We start from the raw sequence: 18914 nt of genomic DNA, 5'->3' as shown, positions 1-18914 counted from the left end.
CCATGAAGTACTACTCAGCCATAAAAAAGATGAATTAATACCTTTTGCAACAGTCTGGATGGAACTGGAGATGATTTTCCTAAGAGAAGTATCTCAAGAATGGAAAAACAAACACCACATGTACTTACTATTAAATTAGAACTAACTGATGAGCACATGTGTGCACAGAGGGAAGTAAAACTCAGTGGAAATCAACCAGGAAGGAGGGGGAGAAGGGGAGGGGAAAAAAACCTACCTAATAGGTATAATGAACACTATCTGGGTGACGGGCACACCGTTAGCTGGGACTCAATCATTACAGAAGCGATCCATGTACCCTAAAACATGTATACCCCCTTAATATTTTGAAATTAAAAAAAAACTCTTGCAAAAAGATTTGTTGATTGCTCCCTTAAAAAGTCCTTACTGTGATGCCCTAAAACATTTATCAGCACATCCTTTGCAACATTTAACTTAGTATCTGTGCTTGAGAAGTCCAAATAGTTATGGAGCTGTAAGAAATCGAGTTGAATTTCTTACCCACCTCAGTCATCTTGGATCAGAGGAGTCATTCCTCTCACAATTAGGAATTCTCCCCTTTGAGCACTTAGGTGGCTCAAGTCTCAGGGGATGGAAGAGGTGACAGGCTGTTTCACTGTGATCAAAGAATGCAGCTCCCGGGGACAAAAAAGCATGTGACGTCCCTGTCCACAGCTTTTGTCTGTATCATCCTGCCGCAGCCCAGTCTTCACACTTTGAGCGCATTTTTTTAAGGGCTGGTGGAAATAGTTATACTCCTTCTACTGTGTTTCTATCAACATCTGGATATTTTTATGTGCCCTTCTACAGATCATGAATGAGAAATTATTGCCCATAAAATATTCTCTACAGTGAAATTTCACTGCAGCTGAGAAATTTTAAAAGTTGGTTGTGGTAACAAAGATGATAATGTCAGTTGAATTTTCTTCGGAAACACGCAAGTCAGGAGACAATAAAATGACATCTTTACTAAAAACGCAAAAGACAAAAAAAAAATTCCCCATAAATCTAGAATTCTATGTCATTGATCGCAGAGCATGAGAACACATATAATGATAATGAAAGAGTTTGAAATACTGTGAAATGTGACACAGAGACACGAAGTGAGCGCACGGCTATCTCCAATAGATTTCCTCGACACAGGGTTGCTGCAGAGCTTTGATTTGTAAAAAACACAATATATGCAAAATGCAGTCAAGTGAAACACAGCCAGACGCGGCGTGCCTGCTGATCCTTTGAAAAAAGCAGCTGAGTTAAGGATCTTGAGCAGAGATCATCCCGGATTTGCGGAGGTGCCCGAATCCAGTAACTGCTGCCCTAATGGGAGAAAGGAGAGGCAGGTTTAAGACACAGAGAAGCATGGAGCTGAAGCCCACGTGAGGACAGAGGCAGAGGGTGAAGTTACACTGCTGTAAGCCACGGGACACCTGGAGTCACCAGAAGCTGGAAGAGGCAAGGAAAGTTCCTGCCCTAGAGCCTTTCGGGGCGCGTGGCCCTTTTGATACCCTGATTCCAGACTTCTGTCCTCCAGAACTGTGAGAGAATAAGTTTCTGTTGTTTCCAGCCACCAGCTTTGTGGTCATTTGTGATGGCAGCCCTGGGACACTAACAGAAGCCCGCTCACGAGCTTGCAAACTCAGGCAGAGAAAGGGTTCAGCCGGATCTGAGGCAACACTGCTGTGAAGACGGAAACAGATTTGCAGCCAGCAGTTCTGCTGATCTGAGTCCTGACTCACTATTTACCAACGCTAGGGCAACGCAGCAGAGTTACTTAGAGTTACAACAATGTAGCAAACTGCCTGTTGTACATATTAATCTTAATACTTATGTATATTAAGGAAAAGACTTTGAATAATTTATCCAACAAATTGGAGGAATGGCTTCAATACTGACATCACACATTTGCTCTTGGCAGGTTCAGTGTGAAAAACGGAATCGGATGTAATTTTCATAGACTTCTGCCTCTTGCTGCCTTCTTTCAGCCTTTCTTGAGATAGAAATTCTAAAGGGTGTTGAGTGGAGAAAAGAGTAGTGTTCTGTCAGATTTTCTCGTAAGGATGTGCAGCCTCCTTTTCTTTACAGACAGAGTTTTAATTAAAGTTTCTTTATTAGATGAGGTCTTCTGAGGTGAGTTTTAGTTTTTGAGGGGACTTTGATGGGCCCAGGATTGAAGGGCACTGTTTGGATGCTGTCTTTTCAAGGGTGGGACATCCTGCCTTTTCCTCCCCCCAATTTACCTGCATTCGATACTTTCTGTGTAGACTCTGTGAGTTTCTCTAATATGTTGGTATTTTTGATTTTTTCCATCATTCTTAATACTTCTAAGCTTGTGTTAGACTCTGGGCATTCAAAAGAAATTGGTGCTAACTGATGAACACTTAGGCGCACACATGGAAGTCATATTCATTGGGTGCCCGGCAGGTGGAAGGCAGGTGGAGGGAATGGGTGAATTCATACCTAATGGGTGCGGAGCGCACTGTCTGGCGGATGGGCACACTTGTAGCTCTGGCTTGGGCGATGCAAAGGCAATATATGTAAGCAAAATGTTTGTACCCCCATAATATTCTGAAATTAAAAAAAATAATAAAAAAACTACACAAACACATCCGAGAAACAGCTATGCAAACTATGATACAATATGCTAAGAGGAGGTGTTTACAGAGCATTATGAGAGCATATTTGAGCCTTGAAGGATGAGTTGGGGTTTTCCACGAAGAGAGACCTTTTCTGAGCACCTGCTCTGGCCTAGGCCATGTCCCAAGTGCCTTACCTTAATTAACACTCACGACTACTTTTTGAGGCATGGGTATAATTCCTGATCATGTTTGACAGATAAGGAAACTGAGTCAGAGTGAGTTTAAACGACTCTCCCAAGTGGCAGGGCAGGATTTAGATCAGGAATCTGGTCCCCCGAGCCCAGCCCTGAGCAATTGTACCACGTCGTTGGCTCTTCTAGGCAGAAGGAGCATTGAGAGAAAAGTTTGGCACCCATGGCTGGTTAAGGAAAGTGTGAGTTTTATCTGCCCCAAGTAACATGTAACACTTACTGGTACTGCATTGTGAGAAAGTGAAGCCGTGCATACCTCAGTTTCTGCACCTAATAGAGTTAGTCGTGGACTGATCTTTGGTAAAGGGGCCCAAGTGGAGTCCCTTCTCCTTCACTTCTGTTTCCTTTCCTATGAGCAAATATATTGGATTGCGGATACTGGGAGCACGCTGGTAATGAACAGAGAATGATGTCTAATTTTGTATTGTTTCCCAAGGGATAATTTACATAGGGAAAAACGCACCCATTTTAGAGCTCGTGTTGTGTGAGCAGTGACGTCACCACCACCAACACAGTCAAGATGTGGACATTTCCACCATCCCCAAAAGTTCCTTCTCGGCTCTTGGTAGCCAATCCTTTGCCCACTGCCAGCCCCGGCAGCCACTCATCTGCTTTCTGTCACTGTGTCCCTTCCTCTCCCCCAACCCAGGTCCCTTGCTCTACGTCCACTCCCCCTGCCCCCTAATCCATCCATCCATCCATCCATCCATCCATCCATCCATCCTTCCATCCACCCATCTATCCGTTCTGGGAAAATCCCAGGACGGTTTAGAAAACTGCCTTCCAAACTGAGATGGTTCTGAGAGACCAAAGCAGGGGTCCCCAACCTATGGTGAGTTGTGTAATTATTTCCTTATCTGTTACAATGTAATAATAATAGAAATAAAGTGCACAATAAGTGGAATGTGCTTGAATCATCCCCAAACCATCACCTTCTACCCCCTTGGGCCACGGAAAAATTGTCTTTCATGAAAACGGCCCCTGGTGCTAAAAAGATTGGGGACTGCTGGAAGAATGGCTCGGACAAGTCCAGCGTGGCGAGTTAAGTGAGTTGAGCAGAGGTTACTGACACAGGGCCTTTGCGCCTGGGCAGCGGAGGACTTTCCTGGGGAGTGAAATCTGTGCTGCCTGCCTGCTGCGGCGCCTTGAATTTGTTTTTAGCAAAGGTGATGTGGCATCTTTTCTGACTAAACACATTGACCATGTGCAATATAGCCACCATGCGACCCATGTTGTGTTAGTGATATTATAATTTTCCCCTAGGCAGCGATGTCAGCAGTAAAGTGAGCCAACAGGTGCTGCAGGACGGCAACAGTCATTGCACGCAGGCTCGACAGGTTTGCAGGACATGCTTAAGGGCCCTCAGGGACTTGTGGGGTTTCCTGGGGTTTTTTTTTGTTTATCTGAAGCCATTGCTTTTCATTTTTTATTATTTTTTATTTTTACTTTTAATTTATTTTCTTGTTTTAAATTTCAGAATATTATGGGGGTACAAACATTTTGGTTACATATATGGCCTTTGCAATGCACTGCTTTTCAATTAACTCCTAGGTGTCAGCTTTCCCTGGTGGGAAACTCTTTTTTTCCCCTTGCCATCCTCGGCTGACCAAAGGACTGGGGACATGCAGGAGCCTCCAGCCAAGGCTGTCACCGCTCACTGCAGTCACCAAGGCACCAGCCAGCTCCCAGTAACTATACAGGAAGGTTTATTCACATTTAAATCGCATTATTGGCGTGGGCTTGGGTTTCAGTAGCGCTGAGCTTTTTCTCGGGAGCGTTTCTCTTAGTAGTGCCGTCAACTAGGTTTAGATTTCATTTGAACAGGTGTCATTTGCTTGCTGGTCCTATGGCAACCAGAATTTGTGTTAAATTTTAATTTGCCTTAAGCCGGATGAGAAATTTTTTTTCCCCAGACAACAAAGAGGCACTCTGAACAGGTTACAGTTATGATGGAGGGAGTGCTGGTGGTTAGGCAGAGGAAGGAATTAGAGAAAACACACGTCATGGTTATTCAGTGTGGGGCTGGGGTGTGTGAATGAGCAGGAGCTGCCGGAGTTGGTGGCAGCAACGGGACCAAGAGCACTGAGGGGCCGGAGCAGAGTGTAACCTCGCGTGCCCTCTGCACGTCTCTCTCTGGCTCTCTCTCACATTTCTCTGTGACTCTGCCTTTCTGGGTCTCTGAGCTTCAGTGTTCTCTGCCTTTCTCTCTGCCTCTTCTGTCTGTCTGTCTGTCCAGCTTTGTTTAAACTTGTGCGTGTTGTCTTCTGCCTGTTTTTGTGTGTTTTTCTGTCCTCTGTGTAGGCTGTGTGCTTTCTGCCTCCATCAGCGTCTCTGTCCGACTGTCCCTCTCACTCCCTGGGGGGACCCTGTGCTCCTCCCCTGCAGCCCTGAGCCAGGGGCTTGCTCCCCACGTGTGATGCCCAACAGACCCCAGCTCCCAAGCCAGCCCCCTGCAGCCTCTGCAGACGGAGTTTGGGTGCTGAGTGCGAACAGAACACCCTGGTCTCACTTTGCCTCTGTCTTACTGTCTATCAAATATAGAGTCTGAGCTATGGATGAATTTGCTCGAGTTTCCCATACTTTTTTATCCACCACGGCAGGGCACGATTCTACTCAGGTACCAACAAAGTAAAAACAGTCACACTCGCCCCGACCTCTCTCACCACGGCAGCTGCGTCCTTTCTCAGTGCGATCCCCACCAAGTTCTCTGGGGGTTGGTTGAGATCTTGTGCTTCGGAATTAGGTGAATCCCAGCTCAGCAACCAACCCGGTGGGTGACCTCAGGCACCCTGAGCCTCAGTTTCCTCTTTTGTAAAATGGGTGTAATAATAGCACCTGCCTCTGGGGGCCGCTCTGCTCATGTCCATCACCTGCTTGGCCTTTGTGGGCCTCTGTGTTATGACCCCTGCTCTACTGGGGGTTCCCAGGCTGCCATCTCCCCCCGGTCACTCAGCAATATCATGATTGTTTTGCCAAAGCATCTTCCTATCCCCAGGAAGCTAATAGGTTGGAATATTATCACCCCACTTTACAGAAGAGATTATTGCTGGTTCAGGTCACCTGGGAAGTTGGCGGCAATAGCCAGGTCTCTCGACTCTTAGTTCAGTGCCCTTGCCAGTGGCCTACCATGCCCTCCTAGCACTCAGGTGCAGGGTTGTCAAGGGAAGACAGAGGCTGGAATCTCGAAATCCCCATTCTGAATTATGTAAGGAAAAGGCTCATTAGTTCAGTGGGGGTCTTCGCTCATATCTGGCCCCATCAGTGGTGGCTGGGGCAGCAGCTCATTTTGTATCAAACGGTGACTTGTTGCAGTGTTGCCATTAGCATGGGAGAGGATGTGGAAGTTTCCAGTGGATGTGCCTTACATCACTACTGAATGGCTTTACCTGCATCACCCACGTGTGGGATCCTACTACACCCCAGGCAGTGTGGGAGGAAACGGAAAAGAAGAAACATGGTCCCTGCCTGCATGGAGTTTACAGTCTTGTGGCTTTAGTTGGTTGAATCCCCACTTCCTGCAGGAGCTCCGTATGTGCAGAGAGCTGTAGGGGCTCGCCGACTTGTATTCAGTTGTTCCAGCAGTGCAGATAACCTTGCTTGTAAGGCCCACTAGACAACCGTCGTCCCTGCCAGTGACCCTAATGGTGCCAGTTAAGTAGCACTGACCACCTCGTCACTCTGAGCTACTGGTTACGAACTCACCTGGGCACTGAGTGACGGCTCATAGAACCTCCTTGCAAACAGCCTTTCCCTCTTACCGATGTTACCGCCCGGGAGACATCAGGACAGCCCTTAACGGAGCTGCATTTTACTGGCACTCTCCGAGCGCTGTCCTATTTGAAATCACTTTCTTTGTATTATTCAGAGACTCAGAAAGAGCTGAATTTTGAAATCACTTACTGCCTTATGGATAATAAATTATCGGAGTCTAAAAATAGCCCCCAAGTGTGGGGGGAGCTGGGACGGTTTCAGAGTTATATAATCCACAACACTGGGATTGAAAACCATTATTTAAATTGGAGCCAACATCCCTGCTTATCTCGGAGTGAGGTTCGCATCTGCCTTGCAGCTGTAAAAATCAGAAGTCAAGGTGTGTCGGAGCCAGATGTGGTCAGAATTAGATTCCTACGGAGAGGCTGACATTTCTGTGCCAGGGAGCAGAGGATGTAGGCTGCCAGGCCTCAGGGTTGTGGTCCCGAACCTCACAGGCTGGGGCAGAAGCCACACACAGTCGTGACTTGGGCTTTTGCAGCTACTTGGCTGTTTCTGCTAAAAATGAAGTTTCACATTTATAAAACATCTTTTTAAAGGTTTTTAAAATTAAAGTCTGTATCAATCTATCTTTTCTCCTGAAAGCTTTCTTTTGAGTTAGGCAAAGCAGTGGGACTGCTGGGTCCATTTTACAGGTGAGGAGCAGCGAGAACGAGCACAGCAGCGGGTGGGGGCTCTGGTGTCAAACCGCCTCCGCCCCCTTCCTGCCTCTGTCTCTTGGCAGCAGTGTGATTCTGGCCAAGTTACTGGATGCTTTCCGCTTCGATTCCCTCGTTTGTAAAGTGGGGATAAGAATGGTAATCCTTCAATAGGAATGTTTGAGGATTAAATAAGAAATTAATAAAACCAGCTAATATTTATCAAGTACTTACAGTGTACCAGACACTCTTCTTGAGTGCTTTGTTTGTTATCAGATGTAAATACATATTGTACTGTGTAGTATTATGAATGTGCATTATTATGAACAAATAATGTGTGTAAATCACTTGGCACAGTGCCTGAACCTTATCTAAATGTTTAAGAAAAATTAGTTGTCATTAATTATGTTTTTTAGGCACGTACCACATCCTGAGTCTTCATGTATCTATTCACCGATGAACTCTTGTTTGTTCTTTTGGTCAAATCTATGAGTTTGAATCAATGCATTTCCCAAATACCTTCACCAACCGCCCCCAAATGGTATGCTGGTCTCATCACCCCTTTTTACATCTATTATTAATCATTGGGATTCTACTCTAAGGATAACTCTTCCTTTCTCCCCTGTTTGTTTGTTTATAGCAGTGTGGACTCAGCAGCTCATTCTACAGTTTATAACTGACTGCTGTGACGCTAACATTGTCCCAGATTGGTAGTGGGTGCCCCCCTCACTCTGTCTCCTGTGTCCTTTGGACATTTGTTTGAGCACTTTGTTATTTTCTGCCTCCACAAGATATTTTAGGCTCATGATCTTGTGCTTTATTTGCTTCGGCACTTACATGAGCCATCTTTCCCCAAGGAGCTGTTTTATTGGAGAAAGGTTTCTAGAGTTAAGGTCTGGGTACTAGGTGTGCTGATCGCTAAAGGAGTGTCACTGTATTTAAGCCCTCTCAGTGCACAGAACTAGGGAAAAACTGCATACACATACACACATCTACGCCCACCCGCCTTATACATATGTAAGCACACATCTACCTCCACCCCGGGAGCTCATGCAGGCACTTCCTGTTTATGATTTACAGAGTTCACTCTCTTTCTCCTTCCCATTTTTAAACTCTCTTTTCTAGCAGTGAGAATCCTGGCTCTCATTATCCACCACATATTGTTTGCTCCATCTTAGAATACTAATGCAATTTTCAGGATTGCTATAACCCATACTGCCATGGAAAACAAACCTAACTAGAATTCAATATGTGTTTACAGTTATTTTTATCTTCAGTCCGAGAGTACACAGTCAAAATAATATGTCGGAAACTCACTTGCAACTCTTAAATTTTAATAGCTTAAAACAACAGAGGTTTATTCTTGCTCATACCACCTGTCCAACACAGAATAGCTGGGGCTTTGCTCTGTGCTGACCTCCCTCAGGGACCCTGGTCAACAGAGCAGCCTCCATCACCATGGCAGGGAAAGGGAGAGTGTGGGGCCGTGTGTTCTTAGAGCTTCGGGTCCAAAGCAGGCACAGAACTCCACTGGCAAAGTCAAGTCACGTGGCCACACCTACATTCAAATCGGCAGTGAAACAGTCAAACAGTGTGCTCAAAAAGAGATCCAGTGACAGGTTTTATTTCTTGAACACAGTCCTTCTAAATCCTTTGAAAAAATTCCTATTTTATAGCTAAGGCAATTCTGCTGTTGCTGGGTACTGGGTTTTATAGACGTCTGTCAGGTCTTGTTTCTTTACAGTGTTGTTAAAGTCTGTTTCCTTGTTGGTCCTCTGCCTAGTTGCCCATCAATTACTGGAAGTGGAATATTGAAGGCTCCAAGTCTTGTTGAATTTTCTGTTTCTCCCTTCAATTCTGTTTTCGTTTTGTGTATCTGTTTCTGGGCTCTGCTGCTAGGTGTATCATTTTTTTATAATAGTTATACTTCCTTGTGGATTGAATCTTTTATGAAACATCCTTCTTTATCTCTATTTTTGCAATAGAAATTGCATCTTTATACAAAATATGTGTCCATCCACACAGATTTATAATTAATCCTTTATACAGTTCTCCTTTAAAAGAGATAGAAGAAAAGCAGTGTTACAAACAAAAGTACATTTGTATTGTCTTTCATTTATCTATGTAGTTCCTTGTGCTGGTGCTCTTTATTTATTCATTTGTAGTTGAGTTACCGTCTGGTGTCCTTTTATTTGAGCCTGACAAACTCCTTTTAGTATTTCTTTTAGGGTGTGTCTGCTAGTGAAGAACTCTCACTTTTTGTTTCTCTTGGTACATGCTAATTTCTTCTTCTTTTTATTTTGAAGGATAGTTTTCCTGGGTATAAAATTCTTGGTTGACAATCTTTTTCTTTCAGCTCTTTGAATACATCATCCCTATGCCTTCTGGCCTCCGTGGTTTCTGATGATGTATCAGCTCTTAGTCTTATAGAAAATCACTTGTATGTAATGAGGTATTTATCTCTTTCTGTTTTCAATATTCTACCTTTTTTTTGGTATTTGACAGTTTAATTATAATATGATGAGTCTAGGTGTGGATCTCTTTGAGTTTATCCTACCTAGAATTTTTAAAACTCTTGGATGTGTAGATTAATGTTTTAAATCAAATTTGGGACTTTTTTTGCCATTGATTCTTCATACATTCTTTCTTTCCTTTTCTCTGTCTCCTTTTCTGCTATTTCAGTTATGCTTATGGTGGTATGCTTGGTGGCATCACAAAAGTCTGAATCTCTGTTTGCTTTTGTTCATTCTGTTTTCTTTCTGTTCCTCACACTTTAATCCTAATTAACCTATCTTTATGTTCAGTGATTATTTTTTTTCTGCCTGCTCAAATCTGCTGTTGAGACCCATGCATGAATTTTCTATTTCAGTTATTGTACTTTACAACTCCAGAGTTTCTTTTTGGTTATTTTTGTATACTTTATAGCTATTGATATTCTCTCTTTGGTAAGACAGCTTTCTCATGCTTTCCTTTAGTTCTTTAGACATGATTTACTTTAGTTCTTTGAATATTTTCAAAATAGCTGATTTAAAATTATTGTCATGTTTGTCTAGTAAATCCAGCATCTTGGCTTTCACGGGGCCATTTTCCATTGATTGCTTTTTGTCATGTTGATGGACCATATTTTGTTTTTTTCATGTTTCATAATTTTTTGTATAAAGGTGGACACTTTAAATAATATAATGTGGCGACTCAGGTAATCAGACTCTCCCTTCCTCTCCAGGTTTGTTTTAGTTGATGTTTGTTGTAGTAGTTGTTGGTTGTTTAGTGACTTTTGCAAACTAATTCTCTGAAATCTGTGTTCTTTGTTGTGGCCACTGAAGTCTCTGCTTGGTTAGCTTGGTGGTCAGGCAATGATTTGACAGAGATTTCTTAAACACCTGTAACCTGTTTTTACTTCCTGCTTTCACAGAGCCTTGAAATCAACCAGAGGTGAGAGCTGAGGGCCTCCTCTGGTCTTTCCTGAGTGTGAGCACATCTCTGGGCATGCACACAGCCCAAAGTATGATCACGGTCTTATAGATTCCAAGGAAGATGTCATAGCCTTTCAAAACCCCTATGGACATCTCGTTTTTCATCTTTTCCTTGTAAGCTTTTTGATTAACCTGTTATCCACTGTCTTTGGCAGCTATGAAGTTTAACGATTGCCTGTAATTGCTTTTGACGAACATCTCTGGGCAAAGGGGTTTCCACACTGGGTGAACTCAGAGTAAGGCCAAATACTGACAGTCTTGCAGGTGGGAATGACCAGTGAAGTCAAGCAATGACAGTTATTTGGGAATGAGGTTTGAAAGATCTCCAGCCCTGATACGCTCTCTCCAATAGATGGTTTTTATTGTGAATGTGGGCTCTTAGTTTTCAAAGCTGCTGCAGAGCTAGGAAGTGGGGGATTCGAGTAGGTCAAGTTAAAATGCCTCAAAGTTCTCTGTTTTTAACAAGAATCAGTCATTTTTCTTTTTTTAAGTTTCAGAATATTATGGGGTTAAAAATGTTTTGGTTACATAATTTGCTTTTGTACAGTTTAAGTCAAAGCTCTAAGTGTGCCCATCACCCAGACAATGTGCATTATACTTGTCAGGTGTGAATTTACCCAACCCCTCCTTCCCCCTTGATCTCCGTTGAGTTTTACTTCCATCTTTGCACATGAGTGTTGATCGATTAGTTCCAGTTTAGTGTTGAGTGCATGTGGTGTTTGTTTTTCCATTCTTGCGATATGTCACTTAGAATGTGGTATATGTATACCATGGGGTGCTACTCAGCCATTTTTCTCCAGTAAATGCCCTCCTGGCTGCTTATAAGGCTTTGTTTTATTTCCAGAGTTCTGAAAAAGTTGGTGTTGACACCACTTGCCAGTTTTCTCATTGCTTTTTTGGAGAAGAGAATTTTCTGATGTCTTTACTCGGCCATTTTCACTGACATCACTCTAAAATATAACATTAATGGAAACATCTCTCTATAAATATGCTTTCAAGGCATAAAACCTAGAGCTCACACAAATAGGAACAGAATGAAAGACTTGCCTTTTGATAGGTAGGGAATTTTTAGCAGTGGCTGCCACCAGGGGATGATTTCGATGTAATGTTGAACATGGTAAATTGCTTTCTCATTGTGCCAAAGGTAGGTAGGAATTGCCTTTGGGACCTTGAGGGGCTACTGGTGGACCCTAAAGGAAAAAAGGTGCAAAAATCTCAGCTACCCATGAAAAAACTGAAGGAGAAAACATGGTTATTCCAGTGTTATGTGTTATAAAATCATAAGCTTGGATCAGTTATGATTTGATATCATAACAATTAAAGTCAGCTCCCTTGAAACTCAATTTGGAACATACATTGTAGTGTCATCTTTGAAGACCGTGAGCTTCGACAGGGTAGAGATTGATTTTTAGTCTTTCTCTTTTCCTGGTGCCTAGCTTGTTGTCCCCTGTTACCTGTCCTCATGTGTCAAGACTTTCATTGGCAATCGCCAAAAACCTCAGTTCAAACTCACATTAGTAAAACAGTTTATTTTGTATATCTAAATTTCCAAACATAGCAGACTTCAGGTGTAGCTGGATTCAGGAACCTAGAAATATTTTCCAGGAATATGTCTTTCTCCTACTCTTTTCACTGATTTTCTTTGTTTGGGCTTCAGTTGAATCAGTTTTGTGGACAAAGAGCTGGAATACCTAGATTTGGGGCATGTGCTTTTCTGTGGACTGATTGGGTGACCCAGGGTCAGTGCTACCTAAGCCACATTCACTGACAGCAGGAGTGGGGTGATATTGAAAGGAAAAAATGAAACATTGTCACTAAACAGAGGAGGGAGGGATGGATGCTCAGCAGGCACAATGAATGCCTGCCCGTGACATGCAGAAAATGCTCATATTGGCTTTTTTCAATTGCACGATTGAGTTGAATTTAGCAACTTGTTCTGTGACTACGACACAATCTCTGTTCTTTGTACGCAGTGTGATTATTCCCCCTTCCACACCGTTGTCCCATCTTGGCGAGTTCTCATCTCAACTTCCACCATGATTCCTTTCCTCATGTATGCATTAATGTGTATGCAAATACATATAATCAGTCTCATCATCATACATATACATATCATACATATAATCATACATATAATCAGTCTCCCCGGTGAGACTGGAATACTCAGGGACATCGATTATAGTTACATTTACTTTGGATTTATCTCTTCAAGATTCCATCCAGAGGAGAAAACAAAACAAACAAACTTCGTTTTTCACATTTCTTAGATTGGGTTGTTATTGTTTTCAAATATTCATTATAAAGTTGATGTTTTCTATTGACAAGTAGCTATTTTGGCAGATTTAATATCAATGAAAAACAAGTCATCTGTAAAATGGGAATAATACTAGTAAATGTATTGGACAGTTGTTGAGAAAACTGAATGAGTAATTAATTACATATAAAGTGCTTAGAACACTGCCTATCCCATAATAGCTAGGGTTTAGCTCTTATTATTGTTAAAAACTGACTCCATCTCTTACCCTATCGTGTCTTCCCAATCAGGTTTGGGACAGAGAGCGAGACCAGTTCTGTTCTAAGGTTTGCACATGGATGGATTAATTTTTCATGAGGTCACCATACAGCAGGTGCTTTTATTATCTGCATTTTCCAGATGAGGAAATCCAGGCACAGGGGGACTAACTCACAGCAGATGCTGTTGATGGGCTGTAAACAGGCTTAACTGTGGTGAGGGACAGAGAAAAGAGGGTAGAGAAGGAGAAAGAGAGAGAGAGAAAGTGGGCAAAGGTTAGGTCACTCCATGTCAGTTAGTTTGGATTTTATCTTAGGAAGAGTAGGACACTTTCAAAGAGTTTTAATCTAGAAGAGAAATAATCTGAATTATATCGAAACAAAAAAGATGATTTTTGACTGTTGGGAAACCAGCGGGGAGGGCGTTGTTGTCCAAGCGAGAGACGGTGGCTTGAGTGGGGGAGTTGGTGGTGAGGATGGCAAGAATTTGGCAGGTTGAGATGAATTATGAGCCTATACATGGTAGCACCCGTAGAGCCCTGAGGGGATCATCGGAGGAAGAGAGAAACTAACATGTGTCAGCGTTTAAAAACATCTGGGTTTGGAGGGAACCCTCTGGGAGTGCTGGAAAGTGCGAGTATTGGCGGTCAGCTCAGATGTGCAGAGGTTTATAATGTTCGACTCATTCTTCTCTGATCTCTTCGCTGTTGTCTTTCCTAATTTGAAACCAAAATGAAGTCCACGTTCACGATGTTAACAAGCCCAGAAAAATAGGCAGTCACTTCCCAAATGAACCTTAAGCCAGGATTTAGAAAATATTGAAAGGGACTCATGCTCCATGTGAAACTGCCTGTAGGAGGCAGGTGGGGGGTGGGGTGAGGTAGGGGGCTGGAGGAGGACCCTGCCCCTGGGGAGTGAGCAGAGGGACGAGCTGTCAGGCTTCATTGTGTCGGTCTGAGACGGAGTGCCGTCCAGCTGTGTGGGATCTTCCGTGTAGTTTGGGCTTCATGACCTCGTCCGTGCAGACAATCGTTTAAGCTGCAGCATGAGAATCAAGGGAGTAGGTAGCTTGGTTGACAACCTGTCTGTCCACCGCTCACCTAATGTGTGTATTTGCTGACCTGAGCCTCTTCTCTCCCATGCAGGACACTGAGGTTCTGAACACCGCCATCCTCACCGGAAAGCCCGTTTCTGTCCCCGTCAAGGTGGTGGCGGTTCAGGAGGATGGTTCTGTGGTGGACGTGTCGGAGGCTGTGGAATGCAAGTCCGCAGATGAAGATGTCGTTAAGGTAGAGCGAGCTTTGGCTATGGATCTCCTGAGTGTTCAACCCTTTTTGTCACCACATCCTTTGTCCCCAGGGTCTTGTTTTGACTGAGCATCGCATGCTCCAAAGGGCTGGAGGCCAGAATGACCTCACCAGGGCGTGGGTGATGGGCAGCAGAGGCTCACCTGGGAGCAGGGGGCTGCGGCAGGAGGTGCTGCTTCCTTCTCCCTGGAAAGGGGAACCCCTGACCCTTAATCTCCAGCAGAAATAATTCACTCTCCCTCTCCCCTTTCCCTCCTTCTCCCTTTCCTCATTGGATAGTATTTTCCTAACTTTAGCAATCCACATACCACCTTCTCAATTTTTTGCCGAATCTCTGTGCCTAATAATAATATTTACTGAATATATTTTCTTTAGATGCCTTGCTTCTTTGGAGCAGTCAGTTAGCTCAGTTGGTTAGAGTGTGGTACTAGTAAATGCTTCACTTTTTCACACTTAAAAACTAATTTAGCTTCATTATGAGACAAGAAAATCCACAATCTGGATGTACCAAATTTTTTGTTAATATACATTAAAATATGACTATTAAAAAAAGTTCACCCATGTGTCACCTAACTGAATTTGAATATAACCAGTGGAGTACAGCTCGTAGTTTAGGAGATGTGATCATGGAACATTTCTGCCAGATTCTTCATTCTAATTAGCTGTATTTCTGACTCCAAATTCTGCCAGGAACCAGCCTATAGTTTTTTTCATGCTCTTTGGAGGGGTCTGTTTAACCACCAAATTTAGTGTTTCTGCCTACTTTTTCTTAACACATTGGTTGCTGTTTGCTTTTGCACCAGAGACCTCAGGGAGAAAGGACTTAAACCTTCAGAATGATCAATCCTTCCTCCTTTAAGTTTCTAAAAGAGCCCCAAGTCTAATCTATCCAGATATTTTAGAAAAATACAATTACGCTGAATTCTGTCCTTCCTCACATTCTACCACCTCCTGTTTAGAGGTTAAAGAAAACTTGGTCTCAGTCTTGAGAACTCTGTGGTATATAGAACAGGGGTTTTCCTTGGTAGAAAAGGTCTGGGAAGGGTTGATTTCTTTTTGTGGTGAACTACAGCAGGCTGTGTCTTAAGCCAGAGACAGTTTGATAAAGAAAGAATGATGTATTTCTGAGGTCTAATTAAAAAAGAAATTAATGCCAGGAGACAAGTTTGGCATAGCTTGTTTCCTGGGCTTGTAATGTTAATTTTCTTTCGAGATGGAAGAGGAACTAGCTTAAAGCCTACAACACAGCCCTGCCCTGGGGTTCCTGATGGTCCTTGTATTCTGTGGGCAGGTTTGTTTAAACAAACCGAAGGGTGTTCAGAGTTTAGAAAGATCTGAGCCAAGTCACAGGAGGTCATCTACACAGAGAAAAATATTGATGATGCACTGCCCTTGGTTGCTTTTGACAATGGATAATTTTTACTGTTCCCACGTTATTCCGGAAAGGAGACGTGGATGAGGGCATGTAGAAATGGTATCTGTATGCTTGTGCCGTCATGGGCTCGAGCCAACGACTCACTCTGCAGTTTCCTAAGCCTTTTGTTTTCTCCTGAGAGCCTGGCGTGGTGCCCGCAGGGTGGACTGCTCACTCTCCCGCCCTGGAGGGCTCTACCCTAGAGAGGCAAGTCCAAGGTGGTGGATCCCACTGGTGCCTTCTGCCTGGTTGCCTCCACTTCACAAAAGTACTAAAAGTATCCTCTGCCCATCCCGATGGATACAGTGTTTTGGAAGATGATAGTTTTCTGCTTAACTGTTACTTGTGTATCCTCATGAAGATGGGACAGTCTAGGAAATTATTGCCCAATCTTCAGAGGAGCAAAGTGGAGTCTGCCCATCACCAAGCTCAGGACTGCATTAAGATGTTTTTAGGGGATTCCAGGACTGTTGCAAATCTTGGGGCTTGTGTCAGTTGAGAGAATTTAATTAAATGGCTGTGATGTGTTATGGCTTCAGTGTCAGCGTTTGTGATAAATTGTGCTGCAACGCCAGGATGAGTGGAGCTGTCCTCAGCACCACCCTGGGGGCATCCTCAACTGTGTGGCACATTCGTTAGTACCCTCTGGAGAGCCCTCCTCAGTCTGCGGAGTTGTCACTCAGTCATCCTTCTCAGTATAGAAAATACTGAGTGACTCCAGGGAGAATCTTGCAGGGTTCACCAAAGATCTTTGTGCATTGGAAATTCTGTGCATTGGAACTGTGATTTAGACAAGGGAAAATGCGAGTGAATTTAGGAAGATGTCAATTGTGGTCATCTACAAACAAATTAGCTTCTTTGAACTTGTATGACTTTTGGGGGACAGAACCTGAGGACATAAATGATTTTGAAAAGCTGAACTTTGGCCTAATCTGGTGAGATTAGAAGGGATAAATGTAAATTTTCAAGTTGACAGCTACCGGAGTCCCCCCTTATCCGCCGTTTCGCTTTTTACAGTTTTGGTTACTCCCAGTCAAACATGGTCTGAAAAGATTAAATGGAAAATTCCAGAAATAAACAATTGATGCTTTAAATTACATGCCATCCTGAATAGGATGATAAAATCTCGAGCTGTTCTGCTCCACCGTCTGGCCTGGGACGTGAATTCTCCCTTTGTCCAGAGTATCCATGCTGTAGACGCTCCTGCCCATTGGTCACTTAGTGGCCGTCTTGGTTATCAGATTGACTGTTGCGTATTGCAGTGCTTGTGTTCAAGTCGCCCTTATTTGACCTAATAATGACCCCAAAGCACAAGAGTAGAGATGCTGCCAACTCAGATATGCCAAAGAGAAGCCGTAAAGGGCTTCCTTTAAGTGAAAAGGTGGAATTTCTCAACTTAATAAGGAAAGAAAAAAAATCATATGCTGAGGTTGCTAAGATCTATAGATCTTAAGGAAAAGAAGCCTTTTCATTAAAAATACACCTGCATTCAAATGTTTATTGCAGCACAATTCACAATTGCAAAGATGTGGAATCAACCCAAGTGCCCAACAATTCATGAGTGGATTAATAAAATGTGATATATGCATGCCATGAAGTACTACTCAGCCACAAAAAAGGATGAGTTAATGCCTTTTGTAACAATTTGGATGGAACTGGAGACCATTCTCCTAAATGAAGTATCTCAAGAATGGAAAAACAAAGACCACATGTACTTACTGTTAAATTGGAACTAACGGATGAGCACACATGTGCACAGATGGAAGTAAAACTCAGTGGAAATCAAGTAGGGGGCAGGGGGGATGGGGGTGCAAAAACCTACCTGATGGGTACAATGAACACTATTTGGGTGATGGGTACATCTATAGCCGAGACTGAGCATTACAAAAGTGATCATGTAACCTAAAACATTTGTACCCCTTAATATTTTGAAATTAAAAAAAATAATAATTTGTTTCCCTGATGTACGAATTGGCAAATTCACATAGAAATCTGGATTTCTAGCTTCTTATGTCTTAGGAAAAAAACCACATGATCAGGCGGCCCTGGGCCTACATTACTTCCTGAGAACCTCACCTGGAGTTGCATAGAGGCTGCCCCTTTGCATAAGGCCTGTGCCCTCCAGCTCACCACCGTCTCTGCCACCCCTCTTGTTTCCTGCACAGAGGCCATAGGACATTTGCCATTTCTTGTCACACTTGTGCTGCTATTTTTTTGATAGCAGATTTCAGAGGAAAGCGAGATATTTCTTGCACTCTGTTGTCTTAAAAAAAATAAAAAAGCAACAAAAGATAGACTTCGCTCTGCCACTCTGATGGAGAATCCTGTATCTTCCTGGGTCATGAGGGGAACGCGGGAAAATTGGATTGTGGTCTGCCAAAAAGTGTCCAGGGGGCTGAGGGCTCTTAAAACCAAATCACAGGAGAAGCGATTGAAGGAAGTGTGGGTGTTAAGCCCAGTGATGAGAAGAAAAGGCCCAGGGGTGAGGTGAAGAGGAAGACATGACAGATCTTTGTGAGTCTTTCAAGAGCCGTCGAGTGGAAGATGGAGTAGGCTTGTGCTTTTTATATCCCAGGGACAGAAGCTAAAAGGGACTCCTTTAAGTGCAACATAAAGAAAAAGACCACAGAGGTTCTGAGTTCTTTGTGTGAGCTTTCAGACAGATGATGTTGGTTCGAATCCTGACTCCTCCTTCCTCCCTGTCTGACCTGGGACTAATTACTAACATCTCTGAGCCCAGTTTCCTTATCTGTAAAATGGGAGGTGGGGGGGTAAGGATACAGTAGAAAGGCACCTTCTCTAGAGATTTGTTCCAAAGTCATTGTAGAAGGCAGAATTAATAATAATCAAAATAATCCTTGAAAATCCTTTAGTGGGTTTCTATAAATTCAAAAGATTTTTTAAAAAAATGTTTTCCTTGGGCCGGGCGCGGTGGCTCACGCCTATAATCCTAGC

At 43.2% G+C, this 18914-nt stretch overlaps 1 protein-coding gene across 1 annotated transcript in view; it reads left to right on the top strand.

The window, feature by feature from the left end:
* The window catches only part of TMEM132B (transmembrane protein 132B), a 162711-nt gene that overhangs the window by 112758 nt on the left and 31039 nt on the right, over positions 1-18914 (top strand). Inside the window, exon 5 of the mRNA XM_012663400.1 lies at positions 14384-14527. Within this exon, the coding sequence (XP_012518854.1) occupies positions 14384-14527 (144 nt within the window). The remainder of the gene's footprint in view (positions 1-14383; positions 14528-18914) is intronic.

This window comes from Propithecus coquereli, unplaced genomic scaffold, assembly GCF_000956105.1.
Source record: "Propithecus coquereli isolate 6110/MARCELLA unplaced genomic scaffold, Pcoq_1.0 Scaffold81, whole genome shotgun sequence".
NCBI classification, from domain to species: Eukaryota; Metazoa; Chordata; class Mammalia; order Primates; family Indriidae; genus Propithecus; species Propithecus coquereli.
This window is presented reverse-complemented; position numbering and strand designations above follow the sequence as displayed.